Genomic DNA, 24,586 nt, shown 5'->3' with positions numbered 1-24,586 from the left:
TCAGACTGGTGACAAGAAAAGGAGCGGAGTAGCCAGCAAGGAATTAAAGACTTGCACGTCAAAATGAAAGCAGCAGGAACAACGGCTACACAGAGAACTATAAGCATTGAACTGCAGCACAATCACTGAAGCTGGTAGCAGATGAGTTATTAGGTTATCAATCCTACATGCACCAAGTTGGGCATCATGTTTTTTGGAAATAACAGAAAACAAAATACTTAAATGCTATAATTAAAAGAATCTGAACTATTACCTTGGTTTGCACACGGAAGCAACAATGACCAACATGATCAATATTTTCTGTTGATTTCTGGGATTTATGCTTTTCAATGTTAATGAGCTGCTCGGTGACTGAACCATGTTCAGAGCTCGATAACTGTTTATAAGCACTATATTACATTATTTTGTGTTTTAACTATTTTTGTTTTACATACCTCCAGTTCAAATTCCTCAGTTTTAACAAGTAATTTTTTTTAGCAGTCTAAACGTACATGTAGTGGACCTGCAGACTGCCTCGGTACAACCTTGCAACGCATTCCAGTTTCGAGAAATTTGACCAACACAACTTGGTGGAACTGTATCCTGCTTTGTTTAGAAAACAGAAGCTGCTTTCACAAACGTTGTGTTACACACAGAGGAAAGTCTTAAAACAAACTTACTCTAACCTTTTACTGAGAGACTGTGCATGCACTTTAATGCCAGAAGATTTCAAGCCTTCATAAACAAAACCAACAGGTTCCTCATCTCTGTGAATGTTCTCCGTTTTTAAGTAGTACCTGCACTTTGGCAGACGGTCCCTTAACGTTACCCTCTTCACTTGACACAAGTTATCAAGAGCTGCAGCTGTTCTGTTGTGTAGTGTGACTCTTCTCCTCAATAACCTCCATCCCTCATCCAGAACCGTTTGTTATTTAGGCCTGTCTGAGTTTACAGCGACACAGATGAGGCTCCTCAAGATGAGCTAACTAGCTTAGCAGCCTTTATCTGAACAAGCAGGCTGTGAATCCCAGCTCTACATAACACGGCAGACTAAAGGCTGATTTAAACACTCACTGCGCTGCTGTGGTCGGAGTCCAGCAGGAAAGGATCATCTGAAAGCTGAGCTGCATCAGATTCAGCGCACAGCCACTCCAGGATGAATCAGACACCAACACTGTGTGAAGACAACACTAGTGAGCTCAGACTAGCGGGAACCGAAAGTGTGCATTTCAAAATAAGAGTCTCAAGCTCGTGACGTCTCTTGGTCCATTGTAGCAAAACTCCCATTAATATTTTACTTTCTAAAACGTTCTAGTACACTTTAGTACACTTTTTATGTTCATATAAAACAAGCATCACTGCATATAAATGAGTATCTCAAGGTATGAAATGTGGCATATCTTGGACCTCATTCACCAACCATTCCTCTTCTTCTTGAAGACATTTCTTTTAAACCCCATTTTCACAGTTTTAACAAATGTTCAGAGCTTTAACATGGTGCTTTATTTGGGATTTGATGTTGGGTAAGAAAAGAATCTACGCACACTTGAGCACAAAGGTGAGAACCGTTCTGAGGTTGTTTAAGAACACATCATGAATATCAGTGAATAAGGCTACACACACACACACACATGCGCACAGAGGACGAGCTGGAGGGATTATATGTCCAGCTCTGGGTCCATGGAATGAGCTGGAGGAAGACAGGTGGACGGGGTCAGCTGGGGTTCTCTGCTCTTTCAACTGCTGCCGTGATCCTAGTTGGATTAAGAGGTTTAAGATGATGCCAGAGGCATTACTGGGACCAGTTCAAAAAGGTAAATGTGGCCTCAGCAGTTACCTCTAATGAAGACATGCTCAACCAAAGAAAAACATATTTACAAACTGCAATGAAGAAACAAATAGTAAAAAAAAAAGCCAAATAAGGTGAAAAAGAAAGAAAACCTGATTATTTTAATTCAGTGTGTTGTTTAGACAGTTATAATCTAGGCAAAATGTTTTGGCAGGAGAAAGTCTGCTGATTTCATTTCACTGTGGGTTTGTGTTGACACTGTGTTTAGGGCAGTTAAAACTGTCTTATTAACGTAATTCCAACAGGCTATGAGGCAGTATTAAACTCTACATGTGCAGTGACACGCGTTTGATTGAACACTGACAGAAGATTGATTATTTATTGGTTGTTAAAGGTCTGACTGGGTGAGTGCTGTGGAAGAACTTGACTGGCACTCGTCAGGAGCCCTGACCTCAACCCCATCAAACACCTTTGGGATGAACTAGAACAGAGATTGTGAGCCAGAACCTCTCGTCCAGCATCAGTGTTTGACCTCACAGATGCTCTTCTGGAGGAATGGGATAAAATTCCCACAGACACTCTCAAATCTTCTTCCCAGAAGAGTGGAAGGTCTTAGAGCTGCAAAGGGGGTCCAATTCCATATGACTGCCTATGGATTTAGTATGGAATTCATAAAAGCTCCTGTGGGTGTGATGTGTAGGTGTCCCAATACATTTGTCCTTAGTGTATACGACATTACTTCCACAACCTCTGTGTGATTTTGTTTAAGTCTGTCGTTTCAGGGAAGCTTCATTTCCATGAGAAAGATTCAGAGAGGATCCAGAAAGATCTAGAGCAGCACCATGGAGAAACTGACACGGATCCTTTGTCTCAGTTCTTCTTTTTCACCTCATTCTTTACCCTTTACGTAGTTTTAATCATTAAAATGAACAATTTTAATGTAATTAATTTGACTGCATCAGGCCACATGGTAAGCCACACTTACGGTACGAGACGATCCTCCCTCCATGTGCAGTGACACTTATTTGAAAGAAAACTCCATGTTTTCAGACAGAGGAGGGTGTGCTCATTTCATTTTACAGTCATTTTGTGTTTACACAATTTACTGTTTAGGCACTAGGTCATTAAAATTGTGTACATCCTTTTTTAATATAAATGCAGTAGGCCGTCGTTCTCATCACACTGATACCTCGAGATAACCATGCATATGCGGTGATGCTTGTTTGATGTAACACAGAGAAAGTGTTTTACAACATTAAGAAAGTGAAATATTGATATGCATGTTGTGTAATTTTAACTAAGAGACATTAAGCGCTAGTCTTTTATTTTGAAAAGCACACTTTCGGTTCCCGCTAGTCTGAGCTCACTAGTGTTGTTGTCTTCACACAGCTCGTGTTGGTGTCTGATCCAGACTGGAGTGACTGAATCTGATGCAGCTCAGCTTTCAGATGATCCTCTCCTGCTGGAATCCGACCACAGCAGTGCAGTGAGTGTTTAAATCAGCCTTTAGTCTGCTGTGTTATGTAGAGCTGGGATTCACGTCTGTTTAGATAATGGTTCCTAAAGGCTGCTAAGCTAGATAGCTCATCTTGAGGAGTCCTATCTGTGTCTATAAGCTCAGACAGACCTAAATAACAAAGGAACCTAACGGTACTGAATGAGGGAGTGAAGTGAATAAGTAGAAGAGCTGCACTTCAGCAGAGACTCGTCTTTCTCTCCTCCTACTACTCACAGACAACCTCCGAAAACCTCTGAAATTCCATTATCTAAGTCGTGGTGAAACAGAGAACAACATACAGTCACTGTACTTCGTCAAAAATCCCGAACTTTCCATTTCTCCGAGTACATTTGATCAATATAGTCTGAAATGCTGCTGCAGCAGCGCTGAAGAGGGTAAGGGACCGTCTGTAAAGTGTGGGTAGAGATGAGGAACCTGCTGGTTAGCTCTAAAGACTTGAAACCTGTGGAATTACCCAGATGATGTTCATGTTAGTTACTGATTTTCACAAGTTCCTCAGTTTTAATAGATGGTTATTTTGAGCAGTTTTAACAGTCTGAAGGTCTATGTAGTTAATCTACAGATTGCATTGTCCCACACCTACAGCAAATTTCTTGGTAAATGACTAGTGTTTTTAAGTCTGTACATCATATTCATGTGTAGTCATATATTAAGAAAAAGTTGTTAAACAATGCATATCTTACCAGTGTTATTCTATGTTTGTCAAATGTGTTTTTGTGCACTAGAAGTGATTTTAAATTTGTGTGTCATATAGTCATATCATATAAATTCAGAGCAGGTTTGGGTTAAGTCTTTCCGCTGTATGTCACAATTTTGAGAATTTTGAATTAAAGGCTTATTAAAGAATGATACAGTTTCATCAAGTTATGTTGTTGTTTTGTCAAAACTAGAATGTGCTGTAGGGTTGTGACAAGGCAATATGCAGGTCCACTCCATGCTTGTTTCTTAGGGCTCTTAAGCGTTGTTTAATCATGATGCCCCTTCATCATGATTGCTATTTGTGGTGTGAAATTTTCCCAACAAATGGCAGCATCTTTTATAATGACAGCAGGTGCAATTTGCACAAGAACATCTTAGGAATGCCTTTTCCCTCTTCTTTTGGTTTTTCTTTCTTTGGTTCCAGACACACTGTGGGTGGAGGTGAGTCCAGCTATATCTAGTTGGTACATCTCAACCTCCCGCACAAGCTCAGCCTAGTCTTATATTTAATTGGCCAAATATCCACAATTGAAATGAATATCCTCCCTAAAATGAATAATCTGCTTTCTGTGACCCTGGTCATCCCACCCTTTGGCTGATTCTCCTCTCACAACATTGCAGCTATAAAGTTCTTTTGGAAGCACCAATCAAAATGATCCACCCTCCAAAAGCTTAAATATCTTGGAGGACTTGGAGCCCTAAACTTTTACTCTTAATGTCTTGGGTGAAAGAGGCTGTTTTAAATTTGTTGGTCGGTAGTATTACTAAATTGTTATAAAGCTCTGAGTGGTCATATAAAACCTCTAAACAGCTCATTGATGAAGTTGTGGTAAAACATGAAGCAGTAGTCTGTAAGTCTGAAGAGTTTGAGTAATTAGGCTTTTTTTTACATCAGACTTTTTGAAGTTTGTTCTTTCTTTACACTTTCTGTCAGTTGATGTAAATGGAGCATTCGCATTGCACATTGAGTTTATATGTTCTTTTTTCTTTTTCCAGAAATGAATGAAGTCCTGTTTCAAGTCTTCTCTGGCACATCCTTAGCCAGCAAAATTGCGCTTCCATAATCACACGCATCAGGACATTCCACCAAGAGAAAAGTTTAGCTGCTGAAGCAGGTTAAATATACGAATATGGCAACCAGAAGATGTTCCAGTACTCAGCAAACGTCTTCTGGAACCGTCCACATGAACACATCTTACACACAGAAACTCAGGAAGCATAGAAATCACTACTGCTTGGAGTGTGGAAAGAGTTTTACTCTACGGAGTACTCTCAAAATCCACCAGCGCATTCACACAGGAGAGAAGCCGTATTACTGCGCAGATTGTGGGAAGAGTTTTAATCAGCAGAGCCATCTACAACACCATCAACGTATTCACACAGGAGAGAAACTGTTTCACTGCTCAGAGTGTGGAAAGAGTTTTAATCGACGAAGTACTCTCCAGCAGCACCAGCGCATTCACACAGGCGAGAAGCCATATAACTGCTCAGAGTGTGGGAAGAGTTTTAATCAACAGAGCCATCTCCAACACCACCAGCTCATTCACACAGGAGAGAAACTGTTTCACTGCTCAGAGTGTGGAAAGAATTTTAATCGACGAAGTAATCTCCAGCAGCACCAGCGCATTCATACAGGAGAAAAGCCGTATTACTGCTCAGAGTGTGGGAAGAGTTTTAATCAACAGAGCCATCTCCAACACCACCAGCTCATTCACACAGGAGAGAAACTGTTTCACTGTTCAGAGTGTGGAAAGAATTTTAATCGACAGAGTAATCTCCAGCAGCACCAGCGCATTCACACAGGAGAGAGGCCGTATTACTGCTCAGGGTGTGGGAAGAGTTTTACTGTACAGAGTCATCTCCAACAACACCAGCGCATTCACACAGGAGAGAGGCCATACCACTGCTCAGAGTGCGGAAAGAGTTTTGCTGTGCAGAGTTATCTCCAGCAACACCAGCGCATTCACACAGGAGAGAAGCCATATCACTGCTCAGAGTGTGGGAAGAGTTTTTATCGGCGGACTCATCTCCAACAGCACCAGCGCATTCACACAGGAGAGAAGCCGTATCACTGCTCAGAGTGTGGAAAGAGTTTTACTGTCCAGAGTAATCTTCACCAGCACCAACGCATTCACACAGGAGACAAGCTGTGTTAGTATTCAGAGTGTGGGACAAGTTTTAGTCAACAGAGTCATTTCTAACAACACCAGCGCATTCAGACAGGAGAGAAGCTGTATCAGTGCTCCGTGTGTGAGAAGAGTTTCAGGTATTCGAGGACTTTGTCAACACACAAATGCTCTAAGAGTAGTGGTTGAAGTTGACACTGTATCAAGGAGAAGGGCCCATATCATGGAAAAGCGAATTTTCCCTACCCAAGTCATGTATGGAAACTAAGCTGCAAAAACTGTCTGTTTTGACTTAATTTTTTCTGTCATGTCACAGGAACCAACCCATTTACTTACACTGTATTGCCATAAGTATTTACTCATCTGCTTTCACACACATATGAACTTGAGTGACATCCCGTTCTTAATCCATAGGGTTTAGTATGATGTCGGCCCACCCTTTGCAGCTATAACGGCTTCAACTCTTCTGGGAAGCCTTTCCACAAGGGTTAGGAGTGTGTTTATGGGAATTTTTGACCGTTCTTCCAGAAGCGCATTTGTGAGGTCAGACACTGATGTTGGACGAGAAGGCCTGGCTCACAGTCTCCACTCTAATTCATCCCAAAGGTGTTCTATCAGGTTTAGGTCAGGACTCTGTGCAGGCCAGTCAAGTTCTTCCACACCAAACTGGCTCATCCACGTCTTTATAGACCTTGCTTGGTGCACTGGTGTGCCGTCATGTTGGAATAGGAAAGGGCTGTCCACATTATCTTTTTTTTAAATATTTAAATGTTTTCTGTGTGCTTTTTTATTTTTGCAGTGGTGGGCAGAACTGAACAGTGTTGTGAAGGAGTCACAGGAAGATGACAAACAGCAAGACATCAAGATATCTGAGTGACGTACTGGTGAACTCTTCTTAGTATATTATACACATTCCTGTTTCATGTGGCATAAAGTTGCATATAGGCCAGACTAAGAACTTTCCATGAAACTTTTTTGTACTCATGTTCTTTGTGGCACTTGTTTCTTGAGAAGGCCATTGTGAGATGAGGTAAGGCCTTGGGCCTTACTTGGAGCAGGATGTCATGTAATGTGCTCAAACTAGGTATGCATTATTATGTAATTGTAAATCAATGTTTTGTACACAATTCTATATGTACTATATGTCTAATTTACATAAAATACGCTTAAAATATAGCTGATGTGCAAAATAACTTCTGACATTCAGGGGTCCCATGTGGGCTCGCTTACCATTCAAAGGCAACAACGTTTGGTTTACATTTCCAGTTCTGCGCATTATTTGAGATCTTGCACATTTCGTCTATTGTATCTGGTTTGAGGAATGAGTAAAAATGTATGCTTTCCACCAATCTTTGGCAAGTGTTTAGATTTAGAAATATGCTATGGCATATTGTAAAGTTTTTTAGAGGCGTCCCAAGCATAGTTACAGTTGCAAGGCTATTGTGGAACAACTGAATTAACCAATTTTCTGCAGACCATTGTTGCACGTCTAGCTAGTTAACAATGCAAAGTAAGATGTTTGCAGATTGTGGGTGAAACAGCTGAACAATTACCTTTTCCCAGATTTGCATCCAAGTGTCTATTTTACCATATCCCCCACCCCTCCCCCTGCCGTAGCAGCTCAGGCAGCTGCTAATTAACCTAATTAGTTGTGACATGTGAGATCCAACAAGATCAGGGCTTCTCAGTTCTTTCTGTTGATACAGCCATTTAATATTCCATCACTCGATATAAGCTAACAGATAAATACATTTGTTTTTATTTTTTCATTAGGTAATCTAACTCATAATCAGAATCACTTTATTTCACTAAGCGTGTTACACATACAAGCAATCTCTCAGTGAGGGCACACATGTAACATATTAAACAGATTAGACACATACTCAGACTACAAAAGATTTTAAAAGTTTACAGTTAATAGAACAAATATTAAGAGATTAGATATAAAAGTGCTAATGCAATTGGAACTAAAGAGATGAATGAGTGTAATATGTCAATATGTACTTATGTGTGGAGTCTGAGAAAGAAAACTTATGTGCAATGTATAACAAGATGATTGTACAGTTGTATTAATAAGTATTTGGGTTCAGAGGAGCTATACAGTTATTCAGACAGGGAGGTTTGTTGGTTATACATAGGGAATATGTGCTTTAGCATTTCAGCATATGTATTTTAAAGCAAAGTTTATATGTTTGTATTTATTTTCTATAAAGGTAAAAAAGTGCTATTTCATATACATATCATATACAGTACTTCCTACTGTGTATTTGTATGCTTCTATATTTGCTCACTCTATACTGTGATATTGTTTCTCTGTTTCTATCTAATCTTTATAATAGAAAGCTTTCAGGATTTAGGAGATTCTAGCACTGCTCCCAGATCACTGGAGTAAATGTTTATTTTAGTTCAAATGCTCCAGTCTGCTAAAGCCTGCAGCTTTCTCAGGGGTCATCATTGTTCAAAAGTATACAATCTATTATTTTAATACAAAATAATTTAGCTGCAGACACATCTAAAAAATTGTGATTGTAGTACTGTATAAATTTTTACATTTAGAATCATTGTAAGACTCTGTGAAAATGAAATGTTAGGTGCGTCCACAATGATAGAATGTAGCCTGCCACCCTTTCCACTGCTTGTATGTGCGATCTTATTCTTTCGGTCATTACCCAGCTCTTAACCATGGGTGAGATTTGGGATGTAGGCTGACTGGTAAACAAAGAGGTTTGTCTTATGGCTCGACTCCCTCTTCACCGAAAGGCTTCACCGAATTCCACATACAAAGCTTCAACAATTAGTGTCCTCAGTTCCCAAACACTTATTGAGTGTTGTTAAAAGGAAAAGTGATGTAACACAGTGGTAAACACGCCCCTGTCCCAACTCCTCTGGAACGTGTTGCAGGTATCAAATTCAAAATGAGTGAATATTTGCTAAAAACAAAGTTTTTATTGTTTGATATAAAACAAAACAATTCTAAAATATTTTGATAAGTATAATATGAATTTGCATATTTGCTACTATTAACGAAGAGGCATGAATCGATGGAGTCTTTTACTTTGAAAAGCACTTCAGTTGCTCTTGGTCTGACCTCGCTAGTGTCGTCTTCACACAGTGTTGGTGTCTGATCCATCCTGGAGTGGCTGTGCGCTGAATCTGATGCAGCTGAGCTTTCAGATGATCCTCTCCTGCTGGAATCCGACCACAGCAGTGCAGTGAGTGTTTAAATCAGCCTTTAGTCTGCCGTGTTATGTAGAGCTGGGATTCACAGCCTGCTTGTTCAGATAAAGGCTGCTAAGCTAGTTAGCTCATCTTGAGGAGCCACATCTCTGTGTATATAAGCACACACAGGCTAAAATAGCCAAAGAGGCTAACGGTAGTAAATGAGGGAGTGAAGTGAATAAGAAGAACAACACAAACAGCTGCAGCTCTGATAGCTTGTGTTAGACTGACATTGGAGATTCAGTGGAGATTTGCCTTTTTCCCTTCTACTGCTCACAAACAATCTCCTGAAACATCTGATGAACCTGGGATGAATCCGAGAACAAATCATATTCACTGTATTTCCTCGAAGTTTCCGATCTTTCTATGTCCTCGAATACATTGGATCAAAATAGTCAGAATTCTTATAGAGTGTAAGGGACCGTATGTAAATTGCGGGTACAAATTAAATACGGAAATGATACACAGAGATGATGAGCATGTTGCTGTTAGTTTTAAAGACTTGAAACCTGCTGAGGTTGATGATGATGTTCATGTTCACTGATTTTCACAAGCTCCTCAATTTTAATAGATGGTCATTTTTAAAATGTCCATGTAAGTTGATCAAAAGATCAGAATGCTCATTTAACCTGGTTTCATAAACAAGCTACTAAGACCTCTAAACAGATTATTGCTGAGCTTGTGAACTTGGGTAACAATTTTGATTGGTTAACCCACAACCTTAATTTAATATAATATTAAAAGGAAAAGTTATAATAATACACTTTTTAATAATACAGACTCTATAATTTTGTTCAAAAAAATCACCACATTAACACTGACCACTACATTGTTAACTGTTTATTAGTCAATTTTGTTGAAAATGTCAGACGAGCATACAATTCTTTGGGCAAGATTTATTGTGGAAGGGCTCGTCCATGCTGCCAACTACAAATCTTCATGTCCTGCAGCCTAAATAAAAAAGAACACATGCAAAGCAGCAACGTCAGACAGACGGTGAACTACTAGGACACTGGGGTTGTAACCGCTCCTTACCTTTAAGAATAAACATTTCATGTTTGACGCAGAAAACAAAAATGAAATATTAAACAAGCCGTGTGCATCTCCTGTAACATTCTAAGAATTATTATGTTACAGTTTGTGAAAGTTTAGGCACCTCTGGTCAAATGACACATTTTGTTGATTTTTCAAACATCTGCATGAAATAAACAGAAATATAGCAGGTTTCTCAAAATGTAAATGCAGTGTTATCATTTATTTGCTAAATTTAATTAGTAAAAAGGAAAAAACTAAAATAAAAGTGGTGTGAGTGCAGACGTGTGGGCATGTTCTTAATCAGTAGTGATAATGAGAGGCCACAGTACTTGATTCCAAAATGCCTCTGGATAATGTCAGAGCTGTCAACGTTGTTCTTAATATTAATTGTTAAAAGCATTTCAGAGAGTGAAAGTTTATAAGCAGGAAGTGTTCAAATTTTTCTCTTGTTTTGTAAAAATGAGAAGATCCATCAACATTCAGCAGAAAAATGTACATGGGATAAAATGTATCAAGTGTGGTATCATTTTGTTAATTACAGGATTTGATGGTGACAATTTTCAAATAATCCCAGTTATTTCAATGAAAAAAATCCATCTTAGCACCATCTTAGCACCAATATCATGACTTCAGCGGTCTATATGTCTGTATGATGAGTTTGAGTAATTCGGTGACTGGCTTTTCTATGTTAGATGGAATTTTATTCTTTCTTTACACTTTCTGCGAGTTGATATAAGTGGAGCATTCATGATTTGGATCTACTACCTTTGTTGCATTGCACTTTGAGTTTATTTTCTTTTTTTATTCTTCCAGAAATAACTGATGTCCAATTTTAAGTCTTCTCCCGTACTTCCTTACCCAGCTTAAACGTGCTTTTGTAAACACGTCAGAACATTCCACCAAGAGGAATACAAAGCTGCTGAAACAAGTTGAATATAAGAATATGGCATCCAAAAAACGTACTGGTGCTCAGCTTACATCAACGGGTACCCTCCATGTGAACACACTTCAGAGACACGCGAAGAAACGCAGCAAGAAGAGAAAACACCACTGCTTGGAGTGTGGAAAGAGTTTTACTCAACTGAGTAACCTCAAAACACACCAGCGCATTCACACAGGAGAGAAGCCGTATTACTGCTCAGAGTGTGGGAAAAGTTTTAATCAACAGATTCATCTCCAAAAACACCAGCTCATTCACACAAGAGAGAAACCATTTCATTGCTCAAAGTGTGGGAAGAGTTTTAATCGACAGAGTAATCTCCAACGACACCAGCACATTCACACAGGAGAGAGGCCTTATCACTGCTCAGAGTGTGGGAAGAGTTTTAATCATCAGAGTTCTCTTCAAGAACACCAGCGCATTCACACAGGAGAGAAGCCATATTACTGCTCAGAGTGTGGGAAAAGTTTTACTGTACAGAATAATCTCAAAAAACACCAGCGCATTCACACTGGAGAAAAGCCGTATTATTGCTCAGAGTGTGGGAAGAGTTTTAATCTGCAGAGTACTTTACAACAACACCAGCGCATTCACACAGGAGAGAAGCCGTATTACTGCTCAGAGTGTGGGAAGAGTTTTACTCTACAGAGTACTCTCCGAAAACATCAGCGCATTCACACAGGAGAGAAGCCGTATCACTGCTCAGACTGTGGGAAGAGTTTCAGGCATTCTAATACTATGAAGACACACAAATGCACTAGGAGCAGTGATGGAAATGGGCAGTAAATACTGTAAACGGAACACATTCCGGGAGTAGAAGTGTCCAGGGAGCAGTGTCTCCAGTCCAGACCTTTTGTTGTTATATGCTCTTTTCAAAACATGAACTTAAACTGAAATATAATTTCCTGTCCAGCCTACAGGTCATATACCCAGTGCAAAAGTGTAGAACTTCAAATTCCTTCCAAAATTAGTTTTGTTTGAAGTGGTCTTAAAAATGATCATGAAGCCCCACATAAGAGATTTGATTTCTTATTTAGTGTATCTAAGCTAGTACAGTGTTTCTGATGACATGATGGGTGTTTGATAAACATTTGATACAGTGCTTGGCTCATGGAATCTTGGCCTTCCGTATTTTAATCTTTAGATGATTTTTGTGTGCCATAAATTTAGAGTGTTCTTGTTCATGACTAATGAAGGAGATATGGACCCAAAACTGCAACAGCGATGTTTTGGTGGGCAGAACTGTACAGCTTTGTAAACAACATACAGGAGTATAAATGAGATCGAGCTGTCTGAGAGACATACTGGTAACCTCTCCTCAGTGTATCCTACACATGCTGGTTTGATGCAGCATAATGTTGCATACAAGAAAGACTACAAATCATCCATGATCTTTCCATTACTCTTTTCAGAGACTTTAAGGCCTTTGTGTCAAACACAAGATAAGGCTGTGGCACAAGATGCAATGCGTCTTGATCAAGCACATAAGTAGCCTAAATCTCACCAGTGACACTGCGTCCAGTTTTGTTCCTGCACAAATCCAAGTCTGCATTAAAGTAGTTTTGATTTTTAATGATGAATCAATATGTATATGCATGTTCAAAAACAGAACCTGAGTAAAAGAGTTTTATTGACATAAGTTTGATGATGATAGGAAAAAGTCTTAGCCAGCTGCTTAACTAGTGGCCTATGAAACAAATAAAACATGAAGTAAATGTAGATTAATATTACAGTACAATATTGTGGCTATTTTTCAATGATAAAATATGTTTCATATATGTTATTGCAAGTTGCTGTCACTTAGGTACTTCAAGTAACACTGATATCAGCCCATATGGATTTCCATGTAAAATCTTTTTTTTTTTTTTTTTTTTAAGTTTTGCTACTATATGACTGTATGAGGGGAAATGTAGTACTACATATTTCCCTATGAGCTCTGAACAGTAATTCTGTCACAATCAGATTTGTTTTACACTTTTTTGCTTTTTAGACTTAACAGTCTAAGCACTCATCTAATCAGACTGCAGATGGAGTATGAAGTTTTTTGTTGTGCACACAGTGTGCAAAGACAGAACAGTGATTGCCTAGAATCCAGATAAGCTAATGTTAATAATGAGCCATTAGAGAAACCATAACATCACTCAGACAGAATTTTAAATAAGATGTTATGCTGTAATGTTCAGATAATCACTCAGTCAGACTGTAGGAAAATATTTCCTCATCTTCTTTATTTAAAAATGTGTTTTCAAAAAGTACTTTTACTTCTCGTCCTCACCTTACAGATAAATTTTCATCAGCACTTTTCTGTTTGTTTTCTATCACAGAGTGAAGCCTTGTTTTGCGCTCTCTCTCTCTCTCTCTCTCTCCGCTTTTGTGTTTGTCTTTAACTGTGTGAGAGGCTTTTTAAATAAAGTGAAAAACATTACTGATTGTGTATGAAGTAATTATGACTACCAGAGGAATGCATCACAGCAAAGAATCAAAGCTGAATAAATTGCTGTTGTTATTAATCATTTTAATAGTAGAAATGTTCTGTAAATATAATGTTTACTGGCTGTAATGTTAATTAACATAAGCTAATGTGACAGAAGGTAAGTTGGTGGGCAGCAGGACTTTTACTGGTTAATTGTTAATTGAGTAAACTACCTGTTATTTTGATTCTCATTAAAGTAATTTGTTTGTTAAGGCCAGTGCAAACTGTGAACAGTCTCAATGCTCAGAACATTTTTCTCATACTGTATCATATGTCCTGCTTTAGTTTTACCTGTATAGCTTATTTTCAGTGATATTGAGTCAACAGAAATATTTTCAGGTTGTGGATATACATTAAACTAACTCCATTACTCAAGGGGATTTCCAGTGAACTACTTATTTACTCTAGCTTGAGTAATTTCCTTTCATACTTTCACCTAAACTAAAGAAAATTATCACAACAATAACAATACTTTTATATTTCACTCAGCTTCTGCAGATTTACCACAGTTAATGCCATATTTCCCTCAGCTACTGCAGATTTACCACAGTTAATGCCATATTTCACTCAGCTTCTGCAGATTTACCTCAGTTAATGGCATATTGCACTCGGTTAATGACAGATTTACCTCAGTTAACACCATATTTCACTCAGCTACTGCAGATTTACCTCAGTTAATAGCATATTTCACTTGGTTAATGACAGATTTACCTCAGTCAATGCCATATTTCACTCAGCTACTGCAGATTTACCTCAGTTAATGGCATATTGCACTCGGTTAATGACAGATTTACCTCAGTTAACACCATATTTCACTCAGCTACTGCAGATTTACCTCAGTTAATAGCATATTTCGCTTGGTTAATGACAGATTTACCTCAGTTAACGCCATATTTCCCTCAGCTACTGCAGATTTACCACAGTTAATGCCATATTTCACTCAGCTTCTGCAGATTTACCTCAGTTAATGGCATATTGCACTCGGTTAATGACAGATTTACCTCAGTTAACACCATATTTCACTCAGCTACTGCAGATTTACCTCAGTTAATAGCATATTTCACTTGGTTAATGACAGATTTACCTCAGTCAATGCCATATTTCACTCAGCTACTGCAGATTTACCTCAGTTAATGGCATATTGCACTCGGTTAATGACAGATTTACCTCAGTTAACACCATATTTCACTCAGCTACTGCAGATTTACCTCAGTTAATAGCATATTTCACTTGGTTAATGACAGATTTACCTCAGTTAACGCCATATTTCCCTCAGCTACTGCAGATTTACCTCAGTTAATGCCATATTTCCCTCAGCTTCTGCAGATTTACCACAGTTAATGCCATATTTCACTCAGCTTCTGCAGATTTACCTAAGTTAATGCCATATTTCCCTCAGCTACTGCAGATTTACCTCAGTTAATGCCATATTTCACACGGTTAATGACAGATTTACCTCAGTTAATGCCATATTTCCCTCAGCTACTGCAGATTTACCTCAGTTAATGCCATATTTCACTCAGCTACTGCAGATTTCCCCCAGTTAATGCCATATTTCACACGGTTAATGACAGATTTACCTCAGTTAATGCCATATTTCACTCAGCTACTGCAGATTTACCTCAGTTAATGGCATATTTCACACGGATAATGACAGATTTACCTCAGTTAATGGCATATTTCACTCAGCTACTGCAGATTTACCTCAGTTAATGGCATATTTCACTCGATTAATGACAGATTTACCTCAGTTAATGCCATATTTCACTCAGCTACTGGAGATTTACCTCAGGTAATGGCATATTTCACACGGTTAATGACAGATTTACCTCAGTTAATGGCATATTTCACACGGTTAATGACAGATTTACCTCAGTTAATGGCATATTTCACTCAGCTACTGCAGATTTACCTCAGTTAATGGCATATTTCACACGGTTAATGACAGATTTACCTCAGTTAATGGCATATTTCACACGGTTAATGACAGATTTACCTCAGTTAATGCCATATTTCACTCAGCTACTGGAGATTTACCTCAGTTAATGGCATATTTCCCTCAGCTACTGCAGATTTACCTCAGTTAATGGCATATTTCACTCAGCTACTGCAGATTTACCCCAGTTAATGCCATATTTCACATGGTTAATGATAGATTTACCTCAGTTAATGCCATATTTCACTCAGCTACTGCAGATTTACCTCAGTTAATGCCATATTTCATTCAGCTACTGCAGATTTCCTCAGTTAATGCCATATTTCACTCGGTTAATGACAGATTTACCTCAGTTAACGCCATATTTCACTCAGCTACAGCAGATTTACCTCAGTTAATGCCATATTTCACTCAGATACTGCAGATTTACCTCAGTTACTGGCATATTTCATTCAGCTACAGCAGATTTACCTCAGTTAATGACATACTTCACACGGTTAATGACAGATTTACCTCAGTTAGCACCATATTTCACTCAGCTACTGCAGATTTACCTCAGTTAATAGCATATTTCACTTGGTTAATGACAGATTTACCTCAGTTAACGCCATATTTCACTCAGCTTCTAAAGATTTACCTCAATTAATGGCATATTTCATTCATCTTATGCAGATTTACCTCAGTTAATGGCATGTTTCACTCGGTTAATGACAGATTTACCTCAGTTAACGCCATATTTCACTCAGCTACTGCAGATTTACCTCAGTTAATGCCATATTTCACTCAGCTACTGCAGATTTACCTCAGTTAATGGCATATTTCACTCAGCTGCTGCAGATTTACCTCAGTTAATGCCATATTTCACTCGGTTAATGACAGATTTACCTCAGTTAACGCCATATTTCACTCAGCTACAGCAGATTTACCTCAGTTAATGCCATATTTCACTCAGATACTGCAGATTTACCTCAGTTACTGGCATATTTCATTCAGCTACTGCAGATTTATCTCAGTTAATGCCATATTTCACATGGTTAATGACAGATTTACCTCAGCGCCATATTTCACTCAGCTACTGCAGATTTACCTCAGTTAATGCCATATTTCACTCAGTTAATGACAGATTTACCTCTTTTAACGCCATATTTCACTCAGCTACTGCAGATTTACCTCAGTTAATGCCATATTTCACTTTGCTACTGCAGATTTACCTCAGTTAATGGCATATTTCACTCCGCTACTGCAGGTTTACCTCAGTTAATGGCATATTTCACTCAGCTACTGCAGATTTACCTCAATGAATGCCATATTTCACTCAGCTACTGCAGATTTACCTCAGTTAATGCCATATTTCACTCAGCTACTGCAGGTTTACCTCAGTTAATGGCATATTTCACTCGGTTAATGACAGATTTACCTCAGTTAACGCCATATTTAACTCAGCTACTGCAGATTTACCTCAGTTAATGCCATATTTCCCTTGGTTACTGACAGATTTACCTCAGTTACCGCCATATTTCACTCAGCTACTGCAGATTTACCTCAGTTAATGCCATTTTTCCTTTGGTTAATGACAGATTTACCTCAGTTACTGAGGTACCTCAGTTACCTCAGTTACTCTTGAGAGGGACATGAGTTGGGAATGTATTTTCCAAGATAATTCACTATTCCCAGTATGCTTTTCAGTTCTTACACATCTGCAGTTGGTGACAGTTGCCAAATAGCTCCCACTTTGTTGGGGTCAGGCTGGATCCTGCAACGATCAGTTAGATGAGGAGCCACAGCTGACTAGTTGAGCTTCAAACCGGTCATCTTTATACATTGTACTACCTTCTGCAGGTGATGATCATGCTCCTCCTCTCTGGCCCTATAGACCAGAATTTCATCCATGAAAATTTACAAACACACACATATTATACATATTGCGTGCCATCATGAATTACAGATTTTGTGTTTTATCCTACCCCAGATGACCTGCCATAAAATTACTATAAGCCAAATTAAAAAGCATTTCCATATGGCCTTTGGAACAACGGAGTTATGATTTCTTCCGTTTGAGTGCCATGCCACAATTTATCCATATCCTTTAATTCTTCTTTACATTTTATGCCATATTTCCTGCTTCACGTTTTCTTTTGCACTTCCATACACAGCTTAGATGTGCTTCCATAAACACATCAGGACATTCCAACGAGAAGAATTTTTAACAACTGAAACATTATGGTACTTGGCAAACACCATCTGGTTCCCTCCACGTAACACAGAAATGCAGCAAGGAGAGACATCACTACTGCTCAGAGTGTGGGAAGAGTTTTAATCATCAGACTCACCTAGGACACCAGATCTTTCACACAGAAGAGAAGTTGTATCACTGCTCAGAGTGCAGGAAGAGTTTCAGGTAGTCAAAGACTATGATGACTCACAAGTGCACTGAGAACTGAGAAAATGAGCACTAATCATGTTTTGTAATCATAACACATACTAAGTTAATATAGAATTTCTGTTTCAATGATGAAAAATCATACAAATATTTGATGGTGAGCTTTTGCCCCTTTGATTCCTCACTGTTAACTAGTTAATTTTTGTTGCAACAAAAGTGCCACTTTTCTTCCGTTTTAATCTTTAGGAGTTGTTTTTTGTTCTTCAGAGTGTTCTTTTTTAGGACTGTAATGAAGGAGATCAGTGTTACTGCAGTCTTTTTGCCGCTGGCTGGGACTGAATTCATTTGAAATGGACTGAGACAAAGTGGAAAAGTGTTCTGTGGTCTGACAAATAAAATTTTTTAATTCTTTTTGTAACTCATTGATGTGTCTTCTGGGCTAAAGAAAAGAAGAACCATTCGGTTTGTTATTAATGCACAGTTCAAAAGTCAGCATCCAAGATGGCATTGCGCTGTCAACATGGCATGGGTGACTTGCCCATCTGTGAAGGCACCATTAATGCTGAAAGGTACATACAATTTTGTTTAAATAATTATTGCACACTTTCTGTAAATCCTATAAACTTAATTTCACTTCTGAAATATCACTGTGTTTGTCTGCTACATGATATATTTAACTGAAATTGCAGATCTGAACAACCAATGATTTATAAAGGCAAATCATGAAAATTATCAGGGGTGCCCAAACTTTTGCATACCACTGTATTAAAATTTTGGAATTTCCATCACTTCTCTTAATACACTCTGAGCAGTGATACGGCTTCTCTCTTGTGTGAATATGCTGGTATTCTTGGGAGAGTACTCTTTCGAGTAAAACTCTTTCCACACTCCAAGCAGTAGTGGATTCTTTCTGTTGTATACCGGAGCGTCTTCTGGACCCATATTCTTATATTTAACCTGTTTCAACAGCTTAACATTCCTCTTGGTGGGATATCCTATGTATTTATGGAAGCACATTTAAGATGGGTAGGGAAGGGCAGAAGAAGATTTGAAACAGGACATCAAAAAAATACAGAGGCAATGTGTAATGCAACAAAAGTGGCCTGATCCAAATCATGAATGTTTCAACTGGCAGAAAGTGTCACTAAAGAATAACATTCCCTCTGATTTTGACTGGCCAATCACGTAATTGCTTGAACTCTGTAAACAGACATATAGACCACTCAAGAACTGTCATCATGCTGACTGGAAACTCCAGGACTAAGCTGGATTTCCCCATGGCAAAAACTGGGATTACTCAAAATCCACCACCATCATGTCCTATGGAAACCAAAATGAATATTAAAACTCCATATGTTATATCCTATGTACACTTTTTCACTATTTAAGGTCATTAAAGTGCTGAAATATGCATTTTGCTACATTCAGGATTTTTCTTGGTGAGGTCTCACATCTCCAAGCCCTATACAGACAATTTCAGGGCATAAATAAATCATGTGGTCCTTAAAACCTCTTAGCAGCCATGCTCAGAATGGACACAGCTCATCTAAACAGATGACTGAAACTTACAAAGCAAGAGTCAAGATCCTTAGAGTACTTCCTGCTTACAAATCTTCACTGGGAATTCTGATAATGTTATGGGAGAAACACATTGTGGTTGTTTTTTCCCTTTGTTTTCTGTGTCAAACATGATTTGTGTTTTGTAAGGGTACTGAGTGTTGATAAGGTGTTTTTAACAAGCAGCGTAGAGTCTCCATGATTAAAAAGTGACATAATTGTTCATGAATGAACCCTTACTAAGCTTAACTAAAGTTAGTCAGTTGGTGGCCAGCTGTCATCATCATCCTTGTAAAACAGAGAACTTTCTGACTAAAGCCAGAAGGCATGACAGTAATTGTCTGTTGAGACTGGGTAGTGTGGATGTATAACTGTTTCTAAATCCCATTTGATGCAGTTTATAGGTTGTAATGTGGGTTCTGTGAAGGGTTTGTAGTGTATTAACTGAAGTTTTGAATTGCTGGTTTCCAGTCAAAGTGATTTAGCATCTAAACTTGCCATCTATAAATGTATATATTGGTAGTAATTTTTGAGGTTTAAGGCTGTGTAGTTTAGTGGGATTTTGAAATTTTCTAATGTTGATGGTTTCCTTTAGAACTTCTTTCAGCTGCATTTCCTAAGAGTAACAGTGATCTGCTATGTTGTATTTTTCCTTGATGGTGTTGAAGGTGAATAACTGTCCCAGGCTGGTTATTTCTCTCTGACCCCAAGGTGAAAATAGGAAAGGTTTATTGTAGATTAGAACCATGGGTTTGTTCCATAAAGAAGTGTGCTCAGAAGGAGAAATACTGTAACTGAGGATTTCATTACATTTCCAGTAAGCAGTCAGGGTGGCACTTATTCTGTTATTTTTAAAACAACTTTGTGATTTTATAGTTTGCTCTATGAAGAGAATGCTGAGAATATCTAATTCTTGAATTAAACAGTCTTCAGTGTCGTGTCATGGGTGGATTGAGTTAGATGTCCAATGTTGAATGTAAAGTAGCTGATATGATAAGAAATAAGACTTCACTCACTGTCCAACACTGTCCAGGCAAAAATTAAAAAAGTCTTTCATCTTTATAATGCTTAAACAAAATACTTTCTTAAAGGTATGTGATTTACTCTTCCAAATCAAACTGAATTCAGTTGATGAGTCTATTCTTGTATGGCTGGAAATAAGCCGCTTCAGGCCAGGTGGTGGCGGTAATTCTGTAACACTCACTTTCTCCAACTGCGCTAAAGTGGAGAAGCAGAAGATTGTGTTGTGGTCAGCAGTCCATGTGCTCAGACAGTGTTGTAGGACCAGAAACCAGAGCTGAACTGCTGAAGGTAGGAATCTGTTTGAGACTTTAACCCTCACTGTTCTTCATTCACTCTGAGACAAACAGCTGGAGACGCTTCAGAATTCTGGAAATAAGATCTGATGGGTTTATAATCGATTATAGACACACAGAAGCAGCTTCGTTCAGACCAGAGTTGGTTGATTTAATTATATATTCTACTTGGAAAACCTGCTAGTTAATTTACTGTGGTAATAATGTTCTTATCTAGTGGATTAACATACAGTTTTTTTGCTTTCCCGACAACTTTTGGAGCACGTTTTGTGATTCTTGGTTTATCTGAAATGCTTTTTCAATACAAGTGTTGTTTAATAACGATGTCCCTGAAAACTTTAAGAAGCTCCTTCACCTTCACTGTGATTTCCACTTGTTTCATTAAATGTTCCCAGCCAATGGCAACATCTTTTATAATTACACCAGGTGCAATTTGCAGAAGATTCTCTTAAAATGAAATCTCTGTTTTCTGTGTCCGCTGTCATCCCACCATCTATTTGGTTCTCCCTGCCTCACAGTGCAGCTATACAGTTCTACTGAAAGCACTGCTCAAAACGATCCACTCTCCAAAAGCCTAAACATCTTGGAGGACTTGGAGCCTCAAATTCTTATGCTTATTTCTTATCATATCAGCTACTTTACATTCAGGATTGGATAACTAACTCTAACCAACCATGTTAAGACACTGAAGACTGTTTAATTCAAGAATTAGATATTATCAGCATTCTCTTCATAGAGCAAACTATAAAATCACAAAGTTGTTTTAAAAATAACAGAATAAGTGCCACCCTGACTGCTTACTGGAAATGTAATGAAATCCTCAGTTACAGTGTGCTCAGAAGGAGAAATACTTCTTTATGGAACAAACCCATGGTTCTAATCTACAATAAACCCTTCCTATTTTCAGCTTGGAGTCAGAGAGAAATAACCAGCCTGGGACAGTTATTCACCTACGGCTTGTTCATGACCTTCAACACAATCAAGGAAAAATACAACATGGCACATCACTGTTACTTTTAGTATATGCAGCTGAAAGACGTTATAAAGGAAACCATCAACTTTAGAAACTTTCACAGTCCCACTCCTTTCCTCTAAACTACACAGCCTTAAACCTCAGGAAAACTACCACAAATAAATAAATTTATAGATGCCACATAGATCACTTCGACTGGAAACCAGCAATTCAAAACTTCAGTTAATGCACTATTAAATGCTTCACATAACCCAGATTACGACCCACAAACTGCATCACATGGCATTTAGAAACAATAATACATCCATACTTCCCAGTCTCAACAGACAGTTACAGTCATGCCTTCTGAGTCGTACCAACAGAGTTTGGTTATACCAGACTCTACAGTGCTTGTTAAAAACACCTTATCAACACTCAACTTTTCTGACAGTTGATTCAGATCAGAATGCTTTTGTTGCATTGCACTTTGAGCTTACATTTTCTTTATTCTTTTTCCAGAAATGAAGGGGGTCCTGTTTAAAGTCTTCTTCTTCTCCCTACCAAGCTTAAATATGTTTCTGTAAATACATCAATATCCCTCCAGAAGGGAAGTTAAGCTGCTGAAGCAGGTGAAATACAAGAAAATGCTGTCCAGAAGATGTTCTGGTACATAACAGAGGTCATCTGGTATGCTCAACATGAACACATCTCAGAGACAGACGCAGAAATGCTGCAAGAAGAGAAATCAGTATAGCTTGGAGCCATATAACTGCTCAGAGTGTGGGAAGAATTTTATTGACCAGAGTGCTCTCAAAAGACACCAGCGCATTCACACAGGAGAGAAGCTGCATCACTGCTCAGACTGCGGGAAGAGTTTTAATCGACCGAGCCATCTCCAACACCACCAACGTATTCACACAGGAGAGAAGCCGTATCACTGCTCAGAGTGTGGAAAGAGCTTTAATCAACCGAGCCATCTCCAACAACACCAGCGTATTCACACAGGAGAGAAGCCGTATTACTGCACAGAATGTGGGAAGAGTTTTAATCGACAGAGCCATCTCCAACACCACCAACGTATTCACACAGGAGAGAAGCCGTATCACTGCTCAGAGTGTGGAAAGAACTTTAATCAACAGAGCCTTCTCCAACACCACCAACGTATTCACACAGGAGAAAAGCCGTATCACTGCTCAGACTGTGGAAAGAGTTTTAATCGACTAAGTACTCTCCAACAACACCGGCTCCTTCACACTGGAGAGAAACTGTATCACTGCTCAGAGTGTGGGAAGAGTTTTAATCGACAACGTGATCTCCAACCACACCAGCGTATTCACACAGGAGAGAAGCCGTATTACTGCTCCGAGTGTGGAAAGAATTTTAATCGACGAAGTACTCTCCAACAACACTGGCGCATTCACACAGGAGAGAAGCCATATCACTGCTCGGAGTGTGGAAAGAGTTTTAATCGACAAAGTAATCTCCAACAACACCAGCTCATTCACACTGGAGAGAAACTGTATCACTGCTCAGTGTGTGGGAAGAGTTTTAAACGACAAAGTGATCTCCAACGACACTGGCGCATTCACACAGGAAAGAAGACATATCACTGCTCAGAGTGTGGAAAGAGTTTTAATCGACAGAGTACTCTCAAACAACACCAGCTCATTCACACAGAAGAGAAGCATTTTTAACTACTCAGAATGTGGGAAGAGTTTTGCTAAACCTTGTTGTCTCGAAACACACCAGCTCATTCACACAGGAGAGAAGCCTTCTTACTGTTCAGAGTGTGGGAAGACTTTCAGGTGTTCCAGGACTGTGAAAACACACAAGGACATTAAGAGAATTGGTGGAAGTGGGCAGTAATGAGTGTAACCTTAACACATTCTGAGAGTAGAAGTTAGCAGGGAGTGCTTCTTCCAGCCCAGATTCAAATAATCCAGGTAACTTTTTAGAGAGGAAATCCACCCTTTATTGCTTATACATGAGCATAAACTGATATAATTAAATTAATAATATTAACGACAGGGAAAGTTCTCATAATGAAATCTCCAAATTCAATAATGTTTTTATTTTCTAATTTAATATAATTAATTTAGTATACTCTTTCTGTTACAATCATGGTTGTTTTGACAAACACTCGACAGTGCACTTGGCTTCTCAAGTCCCCTTTCCTTTTCTTTGATGGACAGATTAATGCTAGTTTAAATCAAAGTGCCACTTTGTTCCCTTTTAATCTATAGATTTAATTTTTTTGTATGCTGCATGATCAGGCACTTCGAGAATGATTGTTGCTTGGTAATGTTGCTATAAGTTGAAATAACTTGCTTGTGCCCATTTCCAGTCTATCCTTGTGGCAGCTGATAGTACAGGAGTTTAAACTGGGTTCTCCATCCTTATCTCTGTCATTGTATAACCGGGTAAAAGATTACCAATACCAGTAAGGTTAAAACATGTACCATTGGCTCAGTAATTGCTTTTTGTATTGAATGTTTGGTACAAATTTGTATGTTTTTCATGTAATCAGTTTTATAAAGTTCTTTAGAAAGTTTGTCCTTTGGATTATACGTAAGCTCATATTTTCTTTTCCTTTTAGTGATCATCTTTTACAGTGAATTTGAACAGATGCTCAGACAAAAATATTGCATATTCATTAGGAAATTAAG

General features: G+C 38.6%; 2 protein-coding genes and 1 pseudogene across 4 annotated transcripts in view; 2 read left to right on the top strand and 1 right to left on the bottom strand.

The window, feature by feature from the left end:
- The window catches only part of LOC108412292, a 51,183-nt pseudogene extending 50,010 nt beyond the window's left edge, over positions 1–1,173 (bottom strand).
- A 1,969-nt stretch (positions 1,174–3,142) lies between these two features.
- Positions 3,143–14,010, top strand: LOC108412286 (zinc finger protein 850-like). Of its 3 annotated transcripts, none has more exons than XR_005129192.1 (3): positions 3,143–3,254; positions 4,983–6,252; positions 6,912–7,288. XR_005129192.1 is itself a non-coding variant. In XM_037531491.1 (3 exons), the coding sequence occupies exons 2-3, from the start codon at positions 5,117–5,119 to the stop codon at positions 12,090–12,092; spliced, it is 1,701 nt and encodes a 566-aa protein (XP_037387388.1). In that variant the 5' UTR covers positions 3,143–3,254; positions 4,983–5,116; the 3' UTR covers positions 12,093–14,010. The 3 variants fall into 3 exon arrangements, 2 of the variants coding, with proteins under 2 accessions (XP_037387388.1, XP_017539746.1); XM_037531491.1 differs by lacking the exon at positions 6,912–7,288 and adding an exon at positions 11,408–14,010 and having other exon boundaries at positions 4,983–6,132; XM_017684257.2 differs by having other exon boundaries at positions 4,983–6,137.
- LOC108414800 (zinc finger protein 850-like) overlaps positions 9,195–24,586 on the top strand; it is a 32,440-nt gene continuing 17,048 nt past the window's right edge. The window contains exons 1-2 of the mRNA XM_037531530.1: positions 9,195–9,324; positions 22,440–23,606. Coding sequence (XP_037387427.1) covers positions 22,610–23,606 — 997 coding nt within the window. The 5' untranslated portion in view covers positions 9,195–9,324; positions 22,440–22,609. The remainder of the gene's footprint in view (positions 9,325–22,439; positions 23,607–24,586) is intronic.

Source organism: Pygocentrus nattereri, chromosome 20, assembly GCF_015220715.1.
Source record: "Pygocentrus nattereri isolate fPygNat1 chromosome 20, fPygNat1.pri, whole genome shotgun sequence".
NCBI classification, from domain to species: Eukaryota; Metazoa; Chordata; class Actinopteri; order Characiformes; family Serrasalmidae; genus Pygocentrus; species Pygocentrus nattereri.
Note: the sequence above shows the minus strand (reverse complement) of the source record. Positions and strands in the feature narration are given on the sequence as shown.

Coding starts and splice junctions, on each gene's coding strand:
- LOC108412286 (XM_037531491.1), top strand. CDS start 5,117: ATGGCAACCAGAAGATGTTCCAGTACTCAGCAAACGTCTTCTGGAACC. Junction 6,133..11,407: donor CGCATTCACACAGGAGACAA/GCTGTGTTAGTA, acceptor CAGCAAGAAGAG/AAAACACCACTGCTTGGAGT.